Raw genomic sequence first — 18,014 nt, 5'->3', positions numbered from 1 at the left:
CAGCTCCTTAGCTAACTGTGGTCTAGGAGGAACTGATGGAGGGTTCCATGGGCAGCAGTCCTGTTCCAAGGGTGATAATGACTGCCAGCACAGAGGGGTGGCGGAAAGATTACCATTGCCATAAAAGCTTTCAGAGCTTGCGGAGTGAGTTGTGCCTGCCTCATGCTAGGGAGCAGAGGCCAAGCAATGAGACTCCTCGCAGATGGTAACTTTAAAAAAAGTTTTCCCCAACTAGTTCATCTAGTCACACAGAAGCTTCAGCATCCTCAGCATCACCCCACCACCCATTCCTGAGCCGGTTTGTAACAGCCCACCATTCTAATAGTAGTAGCCAAATAATTCTTTGCTCATGATATGCTTCTGCAGAGGCTCCTAGCACTATGTGCTTTGCTCAGCAGAGGGAGGGCTGGATCTTTTCCTCCCCCTCATTCAGTGCTTTAGCAAGAACTGAATAATCAAACTCCCCTTTCATAGCACATTTGCTGACTGGAGGCAGAGATTGTGCAGGAAGTGTAACCAGCCCCTCTTGCCCAAATTCACTATCAGTAGAAAGGACGGTAAAGAAACAGACTGGAAACCAGGAAGTGGAATCCACTAGCAAAATAAGAATCCCAAGGCCATTAGGTTCTGTTTTTATTTACACTGCAACCTCTGGGCTGAGGAACAGAGTTTCACTCAGTGCTCAATAACTTACCTTGCAATGTACAGTATTTGATCATTTAAAAAGAAATGAAACAGAGTGACAGCTGGGACGGACCTAGCCTAGTCCTGATGGAGAGGCCTTTAGCTGGGAGAAGGGTGCAGGGGTTTGTGCAGCAGTTAAGTTGGTAGAAGCTTGTGTGCAGGCAAGATTTTGTCCCTGTCTGGCAGAGTAGTGGGCCACTGTGATTCAAACAGCACAAGCCCTTGACTCTTACTGACTGCAGCTTAGGGAAAACAAAAGCAAACCCTGTCAAGGATTCCAAGGGACCTTAGCAAGAAGCAGGGCCCTTTCAGCAGCAGCATAAGCTTCCCCACTCCTTAGCAGGACGGGGAGAGTAGCATAGGGTCAGGCCAGGAAGAAAGAAGTGTGTTCCTAAGAGGGTTTGACTAGTGTTTGGCAGGTAAAAATGACTGAAAAGCCAGGAGGCAGCAGCTCCTCCCTGCAGAGGGGTTGAGAGGCCTTTCCCACCACCTCACATGGTTTAAGTTAAAATTGGGGGGGGGGGTCTAAACTCTATCCCTCTTCTCAGCAGAGCAGAGAAGCAGCTCAAGGTGCAACAGGTAGCAGCAGCACTCAAGCCCAGTGTTCCCTGCGCACTCGGATCACCAATCCTCCACTACCGCAGAGGCTGGCTGAGCTAGGCAGCACGGGGCAGGGGGCAGAGGAGAGGATGTGCTCAGAGCAGAAGCTACCCACTCTGCACTCCTCCCCTCACACTGCAGCTTTAGACTCCCCCTCCCCCCATCACTTTACTGTCCATTCACCCCTGCCCAGCAGAGGCCTGGTGTAGCTCCAAAGGCAGGAGAGAGGGCCCATCCTATACCCCAAACACTTTTGCAGTTCTGGGGGGAGGGTAATGCAGATGGCACAGCTGACAGTCCATGGGGTGCAAGTGGTGTCCCTGCTGCTCCGCCGGGCACCTTTCAGATGGAGATTGAGGCCGCTGCACTTCCCCACTCCAGCCAGCTCACACACAGTTTGGCCGCCTCCTTTATAGAAAGCCCTCCTTCCGGAACTGCTCCTGCAGGATGTCCCTGTACTCATCGAAACCACCCTCGATGCGCGTCACGGTAGCGTTCTCACACACCCACAGCTCCTTGCACAGCAGGCGAATGAAGCACTCGTCGTGGGACACTAGGATCACACCACCCTGAGATTGAGGTACAAAGAGAAAGTGCTTTACACCAGAGGGGAAAATAAGGTACAAGGGCAAACAGTCCAGTTCTAAATCGCTATTTGAATACTATGAGGAAGGGTAACGTCTTGTTAAGTCTGCTGACCCCACTGCTTAGACCACAGAGGTGGCCTGAGTGTAGCTCGTGGCCCCTCAGCTCATGGAGATGCAGACCACAGGTCCGGGCACGCAAAACAGCATCATACAAATGTAAGGCTAGAAGGGACCTCAAGAAGCCACTAAGTCCACCCCTGCACTAAAACAGGACTAAGTAAACAGAGGTCACCCCTGACAGGGGTTTTCCAACCTGCCCAAAAACCTCCATAATCTCCCTGGAAAGCCCATTCCAGAGTTTAACTACCCTTAGAGTTAGAAAGTATTTTTTACTATCTAACATAAATCTCCCTTGCTGCAGATTAAGCCCACTGCTTCTTGTCCGACCACCAGCGGACACTGAGAACAACTGATTACCAACCTCTTTATAGCAGCCCTGAACCTACCTAAAGACTGGTCGGTTCCCCACAGCCTTCTTTTCCCTAGACTAAACAGGCCCAGTTTAACCTTTCCTCATAGGTCAGATTTTCTAAACCTTTTATGGGTTTTGACGCTCTCCTCTGCACTCTCTCCAATTTGCCCATTTCTCTCCTACAGTGGTGCCCGGAGCCGGACACGGTACTTCAGCTGAGGCCTCACCAGCACTGAGTAAAGTGGAACAGTTACCTCCCGTGTCGTACATATGCCACTCCTGTTAATACAGCCCAGAATGCTAATAGCATTCTCCTAACTGCATCACATTGTTGACTTTCAATTTGTGATTAATAACCCCCTGATCCTTGTCAGCAGTATGACTGCTTAGCCAGGTATTCCCCATTTTACAGTTGTGAATTTTATTTTTTTCTTTCTTAACAAGTGAAGTATTTTGCATTTATCTTTACTGAACTTCGCCTTGTTGATTTCAAATCAAATTTCGCCTTGTTGATTTCAATTCTCCAAGTTGTCAAGGTCATTTTGAATTCTAATCCTGTCCTCTAGAGTGCTCACAACCCCTCCTAGCTTGGTGTCACCGGCAAATGTTATAAGCATGTCCTCCACCCCATTATCCAATCATAAATGAAAATACTGACTAGTTTCCAGACCCAAGAGTGACCTCTGTGGGCCCCACTGGATATATCCTCCTACTTTGTATCATTCCAACAGCTAGGCTGCACTGCATATTGGAACCTCTGGACTCCATCTATTGCAGAATGGGCCCACTGGGAACTCCTACTTTCCATGGTACAAGTAGGCAGGAGGGACAAGGGGGGTAATGGGCTCGGGACCCTCACCTTTCCTCCTGGGAGATCTGGGGCCAAGGCTCGAGAGCAAATGCATAGTCTGGGAATGGATTGTGTGTGTAGTGAGAAGGAGCTTGACTCTGGCTTTTCACTTCACTCCTTGGCCTACAGCTAGAGTTTGCCACTGGCCACCCAAACTCACAGCAAGGCTCAGCCATTGCCCTCAGCTTTGCCTGAACAAGCTGTAGCTTCTCTTTTGAAGCAGGAGGATTTTGAGTTAACCTGTCAAGCTATTACTGGAAACAAGAGATTGTGATGGGCCCATCCCCATGAAGACACCACAGAATATGGCACAAGTGGCATATTTGCCTAGAACTGGAACAGTAAAATGTGCTAGAGGCCAGGCTGAAGTGAAGTGAGCTGGCAGAGCGGTGGGATACCCTGACCTAGAAGAGGGGATGCTGTGGGTCTAGATACCTCGCAGAGCTGGGGGAAGGGGCTGCTCTTTGGCTGACAGGTAAGAGCCAGCCACTTTCCTGGGCACTAAAAGAAGAACCACCATATTTTTCAAGGGAAGTCTGAAACAAGCCAAGGGACAGGAAGCACAGAGTCAAGGTGGAAATGCATCATGTTCTCCATTGACCAGGATAATTTGGGGCCACTTTAAACTACTCTAGTGGCTGCCACCGGGCTGGGATGCTCCAGCACCACAAGACAAAAGGCTGCAGGGAGCGTCAGACCCAGGAGAGCCTTACCCGGAATTTATTCAGCGCTTTTGCCAGGGCCTCAATGGTCTCCATGTCCAGGTGGTTTGTCGGCTCATCCAGGATATAGAAGTTGGGACTGGAAGATGAGAAAAGAATCAGCAACTCAGCATCCCACTGGAAGAGGCCCATGCAGACCCTGCAGTGCAGTCACCGCCTGGCATTACCGTCAAGAACAACAGGCCCTCTGTTAGCAGGGCTAGAGAGCAAGGACTCACATTGGACAGGAGAGCCCAGCATATTGATCATTCCGCTCAAAACGTGATAGAGAGGTTCTTCATAGCACTGTCTCTTGTCAAGGCTCAGGTCCCCAAGTGTCTGCTCTGCCCAGTCCCATGTGTGGGCTATAGGGACCCCTGTGTCCCAAGAATAGGACTGTGGACTGAGCCCAAAAGGGTAATGACAAGAGCAAGCTGCATGCCTCTGTCCATGCATAGCTCCCTCAGGGTGACCATGCTTCCCTAGAAAGCACTCGGTCTCCTGCTCAGCCAGAACCAGCAAAATACTCTTAGCATCTCTGCTTCCTCCCCCAAACAAACACCTAGGGACAGAGCCATGTCACTAAAAGCAGCAGGAGCAACATATGGGAGCGGGTTACCAGGGCATGGTCATCTGGGCAAATGCCACTCGGCTCTTCTGACCTCCCGACAGGCTGGCGACAGGGCGGACGGCCAGCTCCCCCGAGACGCCGTAGCTTCCGAGCTGGTGACGATACTCCTCCTCTGTCTTCCCTGAAACAGCACATAGGGAGAATGTTACAACCCAGCCGGAGCCTGTTCGCATTAGCCCCCAAGATACTAACTCAGAGCTTCCAGTCAGCCAGGAGTCACACAAGGCCTCAGTAGCAAGCTGGACCTAGGTTCTGCACCAAGTCCCCCGGAATCTACAGTGCTCAAGTGCAGGAGGAGGGAAATGCAGCAGCAGAATGGAGGAAATTCACAGAGGCTTCAATATGAACCTGAGTGACACAATCAGGACAGGGGCTCCAGGGTACTGGCTGAGATGAAATTCAAGTGACAATGGCCCTAAATTCAGTGTTGCATATTTTTATATAAAGGTAAAAGGATTATCCTACCTCAGAGAGGAGGAAGCTGAAAGTTTTGGCAGCTGGGAGAAGAGCAACTGAGGCTTTTGCTGCTAAAATGATCAGCAGCTAAATAGTCTGCAATGCTGATGCGTAACTCTGAAACCTAATGACAACAATCACTTCCCAGGGCTCATTTCAGGCTGTCTGCAGAGTTGGACATCCCTGCAGCACTCACACTGTGACACTACCTGAACTTTGCAAGCCAGGTATCAGAGAGCCTGCAGCTCCCGTGAGGTGGGGAAATATTAGGCAAGGGAAGAGGATGGCCCCAGAGCACTGCAAGAGGTGGCTGGTTCTCTAGGCAGGAGCTCCTATCTGCATCCAGGGGAAGCCTCCCGAATGCATCAATGCTGCTCCTTGCTTGGCAGAGGGCGCCACATGCCAGTTGCCAGCTCTACTTGCCCCAGGAGGCAAGACATCAAATGCAGGTCTCACTTGGCACCCCCAAGCACCCAGAGTCAATGCCCATGGAAGTGGGATGCTCACCTGGGAACCTCTTGGCCAATAACTCTACAGCACTGATGTTTAAGTCCAGCTGGTCCACGTGGTGCTGACTGAAGTAGCCAATCTTCAGGTTCCTGCCAAGCCAGAGAAGAGAGACCATTATAGGCAGCACTACCCAGAGCTCCTCTGGCCCACTGGCCTCACCCACTCGCTGCCAAGAGCAAGACAGAGGCAGCAGGAAGGGAAGGCATGTGCACATGTGGTAGTGGTGGGGGCAGGGGTTGCCTTCCCTAGGGGTTGGGGATCTGGCTGCTCCATGACAGCTTAGAGAGCTCTTGGCCATTAAGTCTTAGCCACTGGTAACTGGGGAAACATGTTAATGCAGGTTCCCCAAGCCCTGGAGATTCGGGAGGTGGCCCCAGGACAGAAGGAGCAGCCATTCTGGGGACCCACCCATAGTGCTTTTGGGGAAGTGGCCGATAAACCATGTTCCCTCCAGCACTCTGCAAATGGGGGGCCATTTCCCACAATCCCCTCTGCAAGTCCAGAGACCTCTTGGCCCTTACCCCACGATCCCCCCAATCCCTTCCTCTGTGCTAAAGCCAGGCAATAGCAACACAAGCTGTACCTGTGTGCGTGTCTAATCCCTCGAACTGGTGCCAGGTCTCCCATCAGGATCTTTAACATGGTTGACTTGCCAGCTCCATTCTCTCCGACCTGGGCAAAGAAGCAATAGTTGAGAGACTAGGTCCCACAGAGACAGCAATGGGGCCCCAGTGCCCATGGGGATTCCTTTCCTCGCCCAAGATTAGACTGGATTTTAGGGATGGAAGGTATAATTGACCATCCTCCATTACCACTGTCCAGGGCCCTCCTTCACACAAAGGGGGCTAGCCACAGGACAGCAAATACTCCAGCAATGCAAGGAGCTCCACAGCCCAGCTGGCCACCAAAGGTTCACTTGCCACGCTCCAGCCGTGATCCCCTTGTACGACATCTGCCCCAACTGCCCAAATCCTACTTCTAGGGCCTGCCAGGTCTCTCCTGAAACATCCTCTTGCGGCCCCATCCCAGCTAGAAGACCGAGTCCCCAATACGTACCACACAGATCCGGGACTCCAGGTCAGCTGAGACAGAGAGGCCACGGAAGATGCAGTGACTTGGGTTGTAGCTGAAATCCACTTCATCCAGCTGCAGGATTGGGGGAGAGAATTTCTCAAAGCCATCAGGGAACCTGTAAGGGGGTGGGGGAGGAGAGGAAAGCCCAGCGAGGTCAATACAACAGGCAAGGGGAGAGGTAGCCAGGGGAAGCACAACACCTTAAGAGGAGGAATACCCACACTCCATATGAGGCAGGGGGAGGGCAGGAAAGGATACTGCTTCACCTGCCAACCTCCACCTTCTGGGATAGGGAAGAAGTTCAGCACAGAACCCCACCTGTCTGCCATGTGCATCCATTACTACTGTATCTGGCCCACCCAGCACATCTTCCCCAGACCTGGATCCGTGCCCCCACCATGAGAATGATGCAAGCAAACCAAGAAAACAGTAGGATTTATGTGTATTGGGCCTGATACCAGGGAAGGCAGAGGGGAGGTGCCAGCTCAGGGATAGGAAACAGAGGGACTTGTACAAATTGGAGGACTGGGCCAAAAGAAATCTGATGAGGTTCAACAAGGACAAGTGCAGAGTCCTGTACTTAGGACAGAAGAATCCCATGCACTGCTACAGACTAGAGACCGAGTGGCTAGGCAGCAGTTCTGCAGAAAAGGACCTGGGGTTACGGTGGACAAGAAGCTGGATATGAGTCAACAGTGTGCCCTTGTTGCCAAGAAGGCTAATGGCATTTTGGGCTGTATAAGTAGGAGCATTGCCAGCCGATCGAGGGACATGATCGTTCCCCTCTATTCGGCATTGGTGAGGCCTTATCTGGAGTACTGTGTCCAGTTCTGGGCCCCACACTACAAGAAGGATGTGGAAAAGTTGATAAGAGTCCAGGGGAGGGCAACAAAAATGATTAGGGGGCTGGAGCACGTGACTTATGAGGAGAGGCTGAGGGACCTGGGGTTACTTAGTCTGCGGAAGAGAAGAATGAGGGGGCATTTGATAGCTGCTTTCAACTTCCTGAAAGGGGGTTCCAAAGAGGATGGATCTAGACTGTTCTCAGTGGCACCAGATGATAGAACAAGGAGTAATGGTCTCAAGTTGTAGTGGGGGAGGTCTAGGTTGGATATTAGGAAACACTATTTCACTAGGAGGGTGGTGAAGCACTGGGATGTGTTACCTAGGGAGGTGGTAGAATCTCCTTCCTTAGAGGTTTTTAAGGTCAGGCTTGACAAAGCCCTGGCTGGGATGATTTAGCTGGGGACTGGTCCTGCTTTGAGCAGGGGGTTGGACTAGATGATCTCCTGAGGTCCCTTCCAACCCTGATATTCTAGGATTCTATGAGGGAAATGGCACCAGCTTCTGCAGCCTTGATAGTGCTTTGCTGGGCCATGTTTTACAGAGCACACGCCCAGTAACAGGACCTGGGAGGCAAGAAGCTGTGGTCTGAGGCTGCCAGTCACCAGTACAGGGAACCGAGCTACCAGTTCCTCACCACGGGGTCTGTCGTCACTTACTTCATAATCACTTCAGACTCTTTGTCCACAGGTTTCAGTTCCGGCCTAGGAGAAGGAGAAACTTGTCACTCTGAGCTGGGATATTGCTGTAGCAGGACAGCACCCCCTCCCCACACGCCATGCAGTTCCCTGGGCCGGGGTAGAGTGGGGAACTTTTGCCCCAGGGCAGGGGGCTAGGAGTATGTCAGTGACACGCCCAGCCGTATACTGTACAACCATCCAGCTCCATACAGTCATCCCAGGTGGCCTCAGAGACAGGACAGGAAGCAGAGGAGATGATCACTTGGGGAACTGACCATGTAGGTCAGGTGACCTCCTCCAAAAGAGCAGGCCCTATGTCTGGTCAGCCAAAGATCGGCCATTCCCGGGTCCAGAGCCAGCCCTGTAAGCCTAGAGAAACACCACTGTGTTTCAGGCCCATGTGGAGCCACTGGGAAAGGCCCTCAACACCTTCCACTTACTCAAATAGGATTAGGTGCTTTACCACCTAAAGTGTGTGAAGCCCTGTCCCCTACCACCTGGCCAAGTGGCACGGTTTAACTGCATGGCACGGTCTCAGCCCCTCCCACAGCTGTGCCAGTGGTGCAGTCCGACTGCATGCCACTGCTTCCCCTCCTCCCAGGCCCGAGTGAGGGGCAGGACCAAGCACTCACAGCTTCTCCAGCAGCTTGAGTTTGCTCTGCACTTGGGATGCCCGGTTTGCATTATAGCGAAATCGATCAATGAAGACCTAGGAGAGAACAGATCATCAGAGTCCCCTGGCCCAGTGTGGTACCAGCCACTAACCTCTGCCCGCTGCTAAGGCCCCCACCTCAGAGCTTGTCCTCCTACAATGGGACCTGAGCTGTGAGCCAGATTCCGCTCTAAAGCCAGAGCGGCATGGAGGATCCAGGGTGAGGACAGCCCAAGAACAGTCTATGGCTGTCAGTATGAAGGAGGACTAGAGATGCTCCCCTTACAATTAGCCCAGAGTAAGAGTGTTAGGCCCACATGAGCCCCTCCATTGCCCCCCACTGGCAACCGTCAGAGCCATGCTGCATGGGAATGAGTTCTGTAAACTGGCCCTTCTGCTGGAGGGACTCCCAGAATGGTACAGCAATGCTCTTCTCACAGGATGTGATCGCATCCATGCCACGTCATCATCTCTGTACCTGTATATGTTCCCGGTACTGCTGCTGGGCCTCATACTCGCGCTGCTGGTTCTTCAGCCGCTCCTCCTTGATCTTCATGAAGTTCTCAAAGTTGCCCCGGTAGGGTTCAAGACGCTGCGAGTGCAGGTGGATGATGTCAGTGGCCACAGCATTCAGGAAGTTCCGGTCGTGGGACACCACTAGGATGGTTGACTGCCAGGTCTAGAGGAGATAGTAGCGGGGAGGCCTGAGCCAAGGTATTAATTGATCCCATGGGAGCTTCATCCAGCCAATGGGGATCTCCAGCCTGTGTCACAGGGGCCCATATCCCATGCCTACTGCCTATCAAACCATTAAGGAGTAATCTCCACTCCAAGGGTGCATCACCAAAGAACGAGTGATCTTAGACAACAGCCCTCCACAGGTCGGATTACCCTTTGCCACCTCACCTACCTGCAGGTAGTTCTCCAGCCACAGAATGGCCCTCACATCCAACATGTTAGTAGGCTCTGAAAGGGAACAGAAAAGGGATAGGGATCAAGGGATTCAGCCCACACAAAGGATGGCAAACACCCAGCTGGTAAGAACATGCAAAGCTACCACTTGCTCCAGAACTAGGACCATTGGAAAGGGGACCGTCACAGTAGTGCCCAGAGAATCATGGGGACAATGTACTGGGTACTGCATACATCCACTGGATGAGAGTCGGACAAGATGCAACAAGCGGATGCAACAAACGGTGAAAATCTGGTGGCTCCCAACTTGAATGGTTGGCAGGTTTCAAGTCTTCTTTGGTAATAAACACAAATACCAATGCCTTCAGAGCCCTTGAACAAGCCAACATCCAGGCCAGCCAAGGTCAATGGCCAAGGAGGAAGAGGGGACAGGATAAGCTATTTGACTTCCTTAGATGTCTGGACTCCTCTGGTGAGCCAGTACACAGGGGTCTCACTGCGACACATGCAGCTCCACAGCCCTGGCAGCACCAGGTAAACAGCTGCGCATTCACTCAGGATATGCAGCCAAAAAGCCATACCAGGTCTCCCATTCCCAGCAAGGGCATTCAGAGCCATCCCACAAGGCCACAGCTCAGAGATGAGAAGGGATTCATGGCATTCGCTTACCATCAAGCAGAAGAAGATCCGGTCTGAGAGAGAGTGTAGGGGGAGGGGAGAGAGAACAGTTAATACTGGTGTATGTTTAAATACGAGTAGATCTACCGTAAGATTGTTTTAATTCAATTATTTGTTACCCTGCCTGGAGAGGCTGGGGGCTCCCCCCCGCAGCCAATACTGCCCTGCTCCCTTGCTGGCAGAGTGAGTGTGAGCTAACCCCAAGGTAACTCCTGGGCTCTGCCATCACAGAGTCTACCCTACTTTAACAGAGATAGAGTGGAATAAGATCAAATATGGACCATGCTGAGACCTACCTGGCAAAAAGGGCCCTGGCTAAGGCCAACCTCATTCTCCAGCCCCCGGAGAACTCTCTGGGCAGAGAAAAACACACATACAGGAGGCATCAGAGCTCAGTATAGAACCACCCTGACTTAGCTCATCCACAAGAAATCCTCCCCCACGAGTCACCCTGTTCTCTCACCCCATGACTCCTCACAGCAGAGATGCCAGGGCTCATCACCACCTGGGGAAGGAGGTGCCCTTTAAACTCTGCTGTCACCCCAGAGAGAGTTTGTCAGTGCAGCAGGGGCGAGATGCAGCAGGCCCTGACTCAGAAGTTACAAGGGGCAGCAAAAATTCGTCATGGTATGCCTGCTGCTGAACTTGAGAGCAGCATCACATGTTGCTGAGTTGCTCTCTGCCCTGCCACATCTGTAGCAGCCTGATTCAGGAGGGAAACAGCCAAGCCCTTCCAAAGAGCATACCAGCTGCTGTTTCATCCACTCCAGGCCACCCCCACGGCAACAGCAAGGGGGACGCCAGTGACCCACGGAGCGTCTGGCAGTGCCCAGCATTCCGTCTGATGCCTCTAGCCTGGCAAGAGAAGCACTGGGGTAGGGCAGCTCAGGCCCCTCCAGGCCTAGGGCAGGGAGGAATCTACCCAAGCACTGACACCTTGATGCACGGAGACTTACTTGGTTGTCTGTTGCTGCATCTTTGCACTGAAGCCCAGCCCAGCAAGAATGACAGATGCCCTGTGGGGAAGAGGAGAGACAGGCCTCTGAAATCCACTCGACAGCTATGTGTAACTGCCTGCAGCACAGGGCTCAGACTCCAAGACAAGTGCTCCAATGGAGACTGTTGCGATATCGAAAGGATGCTGCAAGATTTTGGACCCAGCAGAAACCCATCTCCTGCCCAATAGCAGCCACGCCGGGAATCCCAGCTTCCCAACAGGGCACAGGATGGTTTTGACATGACGTTCTGGGGTTTGAAATCAGACACTGACTCCAGGCCACTGGCCCAGAGCCAAAGAAGCCCAGCCCTGCCTCTAAGGCCAGCATAACATTCAGTTTCCATCACCTACAACAGACATGGAAACATCCCTCAGATGGTCACCTTCTGGGAGGTCCCAGAGGCCAAGTGGAGCACCATTAGTCTAGTCATTAGAGGGTAAGAAAGCCTGACTTTCCCCAAAACCTCTGGGGGGCTCCCAGCTGCTCCAGTCCCAATCTCTCCCAGCTGTAGAGAATGAGGCAGGAGCAGTGGCCACAAGAACCTCCAGCTCATTTGTTAGATTCCATGACCAGGTAGGGACATTCCACCGACAAAGAGTCCATGTCCACCAGTCTAAATACCCATCTCCTAATACCCCAAGCTGGCTGCAGATAGTCAAGGGGCAGCTCCCCATGTCTGGCTCAGAAAGGGGGCTCGTCTTACCTGGCTGGCGCCTTGTCTGCCTCTATCTCTTCCAGCTTGGCGTAGATTTCCGACAGTCTGTCACCTTCTGTACCTTGTCCCCTGGTAGGAGACACAAGGGCAGCATAGGGAATTCTTGTAAGGTCAGGGTTTAAAAATCGGCTCTCTCAGGTTGTGTGCATGTGGGCTGGGGGAGAAGGCAAGCAGAACTCAAGCTCCTGGGGTATGCACTCCATTCCTACTGGAGCTTTAATCTGAACATGACCAGCCCCAGGGAGGAAAAATGGAAAGTAGAACCCTGGCAAAGCCACTAGCTCAATTTTAGTGCTAGCACATGGCAGGAAAAAGCACTGGTCTCTCCAGGACACGAGGCTCAGGCACTAGGAGCGGGACTGGAAGCCTAGGCTCAGGCAAGGCCGTAACCCCAAGGCATGGTCTACAGGGCAGTGTCTCACTTGCCAGCGTTGATCCTGGCTGTCAGCTCCCTTTCCTCCTGCAGCAGGCTCTCGCGGGTGGTGTCGCACTCTAACACGCTCTGCAGAGCTGGCGTCTCATCCCCTGCCACTTCCTGCTCCACGTGGAGGATGCTGATGTGTGAGGGGATGCGCAGGCTGCGGCTGGCCATCATCTTCAGCAGGGTGGTCTTGCCCAGCCCATTCCTGCCCACCAAGCCGTAGCGCCGGCCAAATGCCAGGTTCAGGTCTGCACCTGTTAGCAGGACACTAAGGCAAGAGAACAGACCGATAGCTGTTCAGCCTGACAGTTCACCTGCAAGGACACAGCAGCACCCAGCAGCAGCGCTTCCACTGGATGGTGGGTTCTGCTGGGAACTTCATGAAAGCTGCTACCCAAAGCCAGAGGGAGGACAAGCTCCCACACAGTGGCAATCAATCCTGACCTGTTGCACCTTTCCTGCTATTCCAGTCCAGGCTGTCCCACGATCCTATCCCACCACCTCCCCTATTCTAGGGTTCCCCACACAAACTGCAGCCACCGTATGAATCTTCTCCTACCCCACCCCTATCCCAGCCTCCCCCGGGTCCTTCCCACCCCACAGGGACTCACCGCTCACCGAAGGACACATCAAAGTTCTCAATGCGCACATCGTACGATTTGTTCTTGCCCGATGACTCCATGCGAGTCTCCTTCTTGCTGGATGCCTGGCTAGCAGATGCCTCCTCCAGGACCCTGTGACCAGGCATGAAAGAAAGTAGAGCTTCAGTGTGGCAAAGCCCTGGAGCACATCAGGCTCCCCAGAGAGCCGCACTCATCAGTGCGATCAGAGCCTGCCCATCAGCCACGTGCACACTCACAGTATGCCAGTGGGGTTCAGGGAATCCCGCTCTGTCCTCTTGTTCTGCTTGGCCTTCAGTTTGGCTTCCGCCTTCTCCAGCTTCTTGGCATTCACCATCTGGGACACAAGGAAGAACATTCAGAAAAGAGCAAGAATGACCATAAGGAGCCTGAAGCCATTGTCTAGTAAAGGGGAAGAGCCTAGTTAGGAGGGAAAATCCTGATGGGTGGAAATTTCAAGAAGGAAGGGTCAATTACTTAGGTGGGACACGAGGATTGACTAAGAGGGTGCGGATGGCACCAATGGGCATTTCAGGGTCACAGCTCTTCTCTGAGCCTTCTCCAATTTATCAACATCCTTACTGAATTAATGGACATCAGAAATGGACACAGCATTCCAGTACTGGTTGCATAAGTGCCAAATAAAGAGGTAATATCACCTTCCTGCTTGAGAGTCTTCTGTTTGTACATCCAAGGATCACATTAGGCCTTTTGCCCATAGTATCACACTGGGAGTTCATGTTCAGCTGATTATCCACCATGACCCCCAAGTCCCCCCCCCAGCCCACCCCGAGTCACTTCTTCTCAAGACAGAGTCTCATATCCTATAAGTATGGTCTATACGCTTTGTTCCTAAATATATAACTTTACATTTGGCTGTACTGAAACACAATTGCACCCAGCACACCAAGTGATCCAGATTACTCCGTACCAGTGACCTGTCCTCTTCCTTATTTACTATTCCCCACTCCCAATCTTTGTCTCATTTACAGATTTTTATCATTAACAATTTTATTTTTTCTTCCAGGTCATTGACAAAAATATTACATAGCTTAGACCTGATCCCTGTGGAACCTCACTAAAAACACACATGCTCAAAGAGTCCCCATTTACAGTTACATTCTGAGACCTATCAGTTAACCAGTTTTTAATCCATGCCCTGTTACTTTTATATTATTCTAGTTTTTTAAATCAAAATGTGCGGTACCAAGTCATACCCCTTGGAGAAGTCTAGGTATATTACGTCAACACTGATATTACCTTTATCAACCAAACTTGTTATCTAATCCAAAAATGATATCAAGTTAGTCTGACAGGATCTATTTCCCATAAACCCATGTTGATTGGTATTGTTACCCTCCTCTAATTCTTTATTAATTGAGTACCATATCATCTGTTCCACTATTTTGTCCAGGATCTATGTCAGGCTCACAGGCCTACAATTACCTAGGTAATTCTGTTTACCAGATCAAGACCAAGCAGCCCCACACATAAAGTGAAGGTGTGAACAGAGAGAAAGCAATTTCAACATCTAGAGAGAAGAGAGAGAAGGCCCCACTCCCCAGCCTATTGTGTGGATGTATGTGTAAGAAGGCAAAGCCCTCTCAGCATCTTGAGCAATGCAGCAGGCTGGTAACAGCATGAGCAGGATGGATCCCTTTCTTACTTACTGAGTTCTGGTCTCTCTTTAGCAACAGCTTCGGCAACAGGTCCAAGCCAGAATCTGCAATCAACAAGAAAGGCACAGTAACACTCAGCCCTTCTCTCTCTCCAGCACCTTCTGCCAAAGCAAACTCAGTGCTTAATACAAATCTACCCAGCTCACTGGCAGGAAAATTAATAACCTATTTTACAGATGGAGAAAGGTGAAATGACTTGCCCAAGAGCACATGGCAAGCGAGTGGGAGAGCTGAGACTAGAATTTAAGTCTTTATTCCTAGCTCTGTTCTTGCCATTAGATCTCACTGTCTCAAAGGCCACCATTACACAGGATGAGCTCCTCAAAATTCCAAGGAGGGAGTCCCATTCCAATCCATAAACTCCAGGGTTTATAAACTTCCCACCACAATGATGCTTCTGTTGCAAGGAACAGATCAGCTGGGAGACCGTCCAGCTCAAGCACTGAAGGTCAATTCCCTAGGAGCAAGGGCTGCTAAACATTTGTTACTCACCATAGTTGTCTGTGATCTTGGAAAGCTGAATTGGGGCATCCAGCAGCACCTGCCTGCGTCCCCGTGAGTTTTCCTCATCCCTGTAACATACAGGAGAGTCAAGGAGTAAAGCTGCCAAGATACCATCCTCTCTGCAACATTCCCATCTGCCACACCTCCCGAAATGAGTCTCAGATGCTGCTCTAAGTTATTCTTTGTCACCCCGTTTTACATCCTCGTGCCATACATTCCAGATGCTGACGCTTGCCACCACAGCTCCAAAGTAAAATGCAGGCTCCAACACATCACAAGACCCAGAGCACACCTGATCTCTCACCCACTGCCTTGGCCCCAGGCCTGTTTCCAGATCCTTGCACTGAGGCCCAAGAGCCTCCCACCACGTCACTTGATGGAGGGTACTTACAGGTGGAGAGTGTTGTACATCCTCTGGCAGATTTCCCGGATGTCCTCATCATCTTTGGAGTCTCTGGACACTTCCTGCAAGAGCTCTCCCACCGCTTCAAAGAGATCATCCACAGACTCAAAATCTGCACTGCCACTATGCAGGACCCCTGCAAGAGGAAAGGGACAAGCCCCTGAGCAACAAGCCCCAAATAATCCCAACCCAAATAACAGCCAGTGTCACGGGCTCAGCACTTCCCCATCATTTTAACTGAGCACCAAGGATCATTCTGGGATTAAGGCAGTGGACTGGGACTCTTGGTTTCTTCGACTGGCACTAATAAGAGAGCTGTGGGTTCAATCCCAGGCTCTGCCACGGACACCCTGTGTGACTATGAGTAAGTCACTTTGGCCCAGATCCTCAAGCCATTTAGACGCCTCACTGACATCAAAGCCCATAGGAATGAGGCGCCTCAGATCCCCACCACGGGATCAGACGCCCTCTCTCCCAGGAATCGAGAGTAATTTCATTCACATTGGAGAGGCTCAGGCTACGCCGCTGGGGGCTGCAGCAGCGCCTAGATCATCAGACCCCGCACCTCGGGCGCCGGGGACTGAAGCCTCCCCCACGAGCAGGAAGCCTTCGGGCGAGCAGGGCGGCCAGCCGGGGACTGACTCTCCGCGGCGCGGGCAGCTGGAGCAAGGCGGCAGGGGAGCGCCCGGGTCCCGCCGAGCGGGGCTGCTCCGCAGGCTCGGCTTCCGGGCAGGACACCCGGCACCCCCCGGTGTCTCAGACCGGCCCAGGCAGAGAAGCAGCCGAGGCCCGGACCGCAGGCGGCGGAGCGGAGGGCAGCGGCGCCCGCCTCCCCTCAGAGCCCCGGGGAGAGGCGGGAACCCGCCGAGGCAGCGGGCAGGGCACCCCCGAGCCCCGGCCCCACCCCCTCACCCGTCACGTAGGCGAACACCTCCCCGTCCAGCTCGGGGAACTCGCTGCGCAGGATCTCGGCGCAGGAGGCCATCGCCGCGCAGCCCGCCCCCGGCACCGGACCGCAGGCCCCAGACCAGCCGCCACCGGCCCACGCAGCCCCAGGAGAGGGGGAAGAGCGGGGCACGCCGGGGAAAAGAGTCCGCCGGGCGCGCGGGCTGCTGGGAAATGGAGTCCAGGACAAGCCACAGCGCGAGGGACGGCGGGAGACGGAGTCCCACGCATGCGCCTCTGCCTGGGGCGCGCAGTCCTCGAAGTTCCCGCCGGGACTGCGGGGGCGCATGCGCAGTGCGTGCAGTGGGGTTGGGGGCGGGGCTCTAGAGTGGGGATCAAGTTGAGGCCAGGCCAGGGGGCGGAGAGCAGAGGGCAGGGGGCGGGGCAACGACATGGTTGCCCCAGTGATCAGAGATAGAGCCCCGCCCCCCTGCTGGGAACCAAACAGAGTTCAGCCCAGCCCACCCCAGTAGCCCCAGGGATCCAGCCAGCCAGGATCCCAACCCCCAGGGGGTGCTGGGGACTTCGGGCCTCTCACCACCCCTCATCAATGACTCTGCCCCGCGGGGAGGCCCGAGCCCAAGGACCTTGCCTCTCTAATGTCCTAGGACCGACACGGCTACACCACCCCTGCGAAGAGCTCCCAGTGCGGCTTTTCCACGAGACAGGGCCTCAAACTGCAGCTGAGAAGATAGCCGAGGACTTGGGTGGCAGGAGGTTAAAATACCCCTTTCCTTCAGCCCCTCATTCCCTTCCGATCCTCACCGAAGATGCTGAAAGGAGAGGCGGGGTGTATTTCTATCCGGCACAGTAGCAGCCCTCTGCACCTGAGGAGCTGCTCTGCGCCAGGGCCCAGCCGGGCCCCAGAGGCAGTTAGTGCACAGTGCAGACATCGCCAAAGGGCCCAAGCGTTAGATAAGCAGCATTTCCAGCCCACGCTGCTGCCATTTCTTTCAGATAACTTGTTTGGCGGGAAATTGCAAGGATCTATTCCAGGAAAACGAACATCCACACCCTTAAAGGCTGGGGTACAGAGCTAACAGCTGCACTAGGCCAGGCTGTGGACGCGGAAAATGACAAATCACTACTTGTAAAGGGCAACTGAGCCAAAAGAAGATGGGCAGAAGAAGGCAGCTGGGATTCTCACCTAGGTTTTAATTCAGCTCCTGGTTTGACAGGGCTACAGCAGGGTGGATCCGGATATAAGCACAGGCTTGAGGTGCATGGAAAGGGGAAGAGACATGCTCACAGATATCAGCTAACTGCGGGGGTAGGGAATGAAAGCAAGCAGAGGGCCTAGGGAAGCAGGCCATAGCAATCTCACCCTCACTTCCTCCCAGCAGGAGATCACTGCCTTGGCTCAGGAATAGTGAGCAAAGCAGCTTCTACCAGCACTGGG

The 18,014-nt window shown here is 53.0% G+C and overlaps 1 protein-coding gene across 2 annotated transcripts; it reads right to left on the bottom strand.

The window, feature by feature from the left end:
• Nucleotides 1-590: 590 nt before the first annotated feature.
• Nucleotides 591-16,738, bottom strand: ABCF3 (ATP binding cassette subfamily F member 3). 2 transcript variants are annotated; one of them, XM_077826395.1, is made up of 21 exons: nt 16,583-16,738; nt 15,659-15,806; nt 15,256-15,335; nt 14,755-14,807; nt 13,324-13,421; nt 13,076-13,198; nt 12,466-12,732; nt 12,032-12,112; nt 11,287-11,346; nt 10,627-10,683; nt 10,322-10,344; nt 9,651-9,706; nt 9,219-9,419; nt 8,721-8,797; nt 8,068-8,112; nt 6,548-6,680; nt 6,075-6,163; nt 5,489-5,580; nt 4,514-4,646; nt 3,907-3,994; nt 591-1,853 (listed from the first exon to the last, which is right to left on the bottom strand). In XM_077826395.1, exons 1-21 carry the CDS (start codon nt 16,653-16,655, stop codon nt 1,695-1,697), a joined length of 2,136 nt encoding a protein of 711 aa, XP_077682521.1. In that variant the 5' UTR covers nt 16,656-16,738; the 3' UTR covers nt 591-1,694. The 2 variants fall into 2 exon arrangements, with proteins under 2 accessions (XP_077682521.1, XP_077682522.1); XM_077826396.1 differs by lacking the exon at nt 10,627-10,683 and having other exon boundaries at nt 16,583-16,737.
• Nucleotides 16,739-18,014: the final 1,276 nt, after the last annotated feature.

The sequence above is a fragment of the Eretmochelys imbricata genome, chromosome 9, assembly GCF_965152235.1.
Source record: "Eretmochelys imbricata isolate rEreImb1 chromosome 9, rEreImb1.hap1, whole genome shotgun sequence".
Taxonomy (NCBI): Eukaryota; Metazoa; Chordata; order Testudines; family Cheloniidae; genus Eretmochelys; species Eretmochelys imbricata.
The sequence above is the reverse complement of the archived record's forward strand: the minus strand, read 5'-3'. Positions and strand labels throughout refer to the sequence as shown.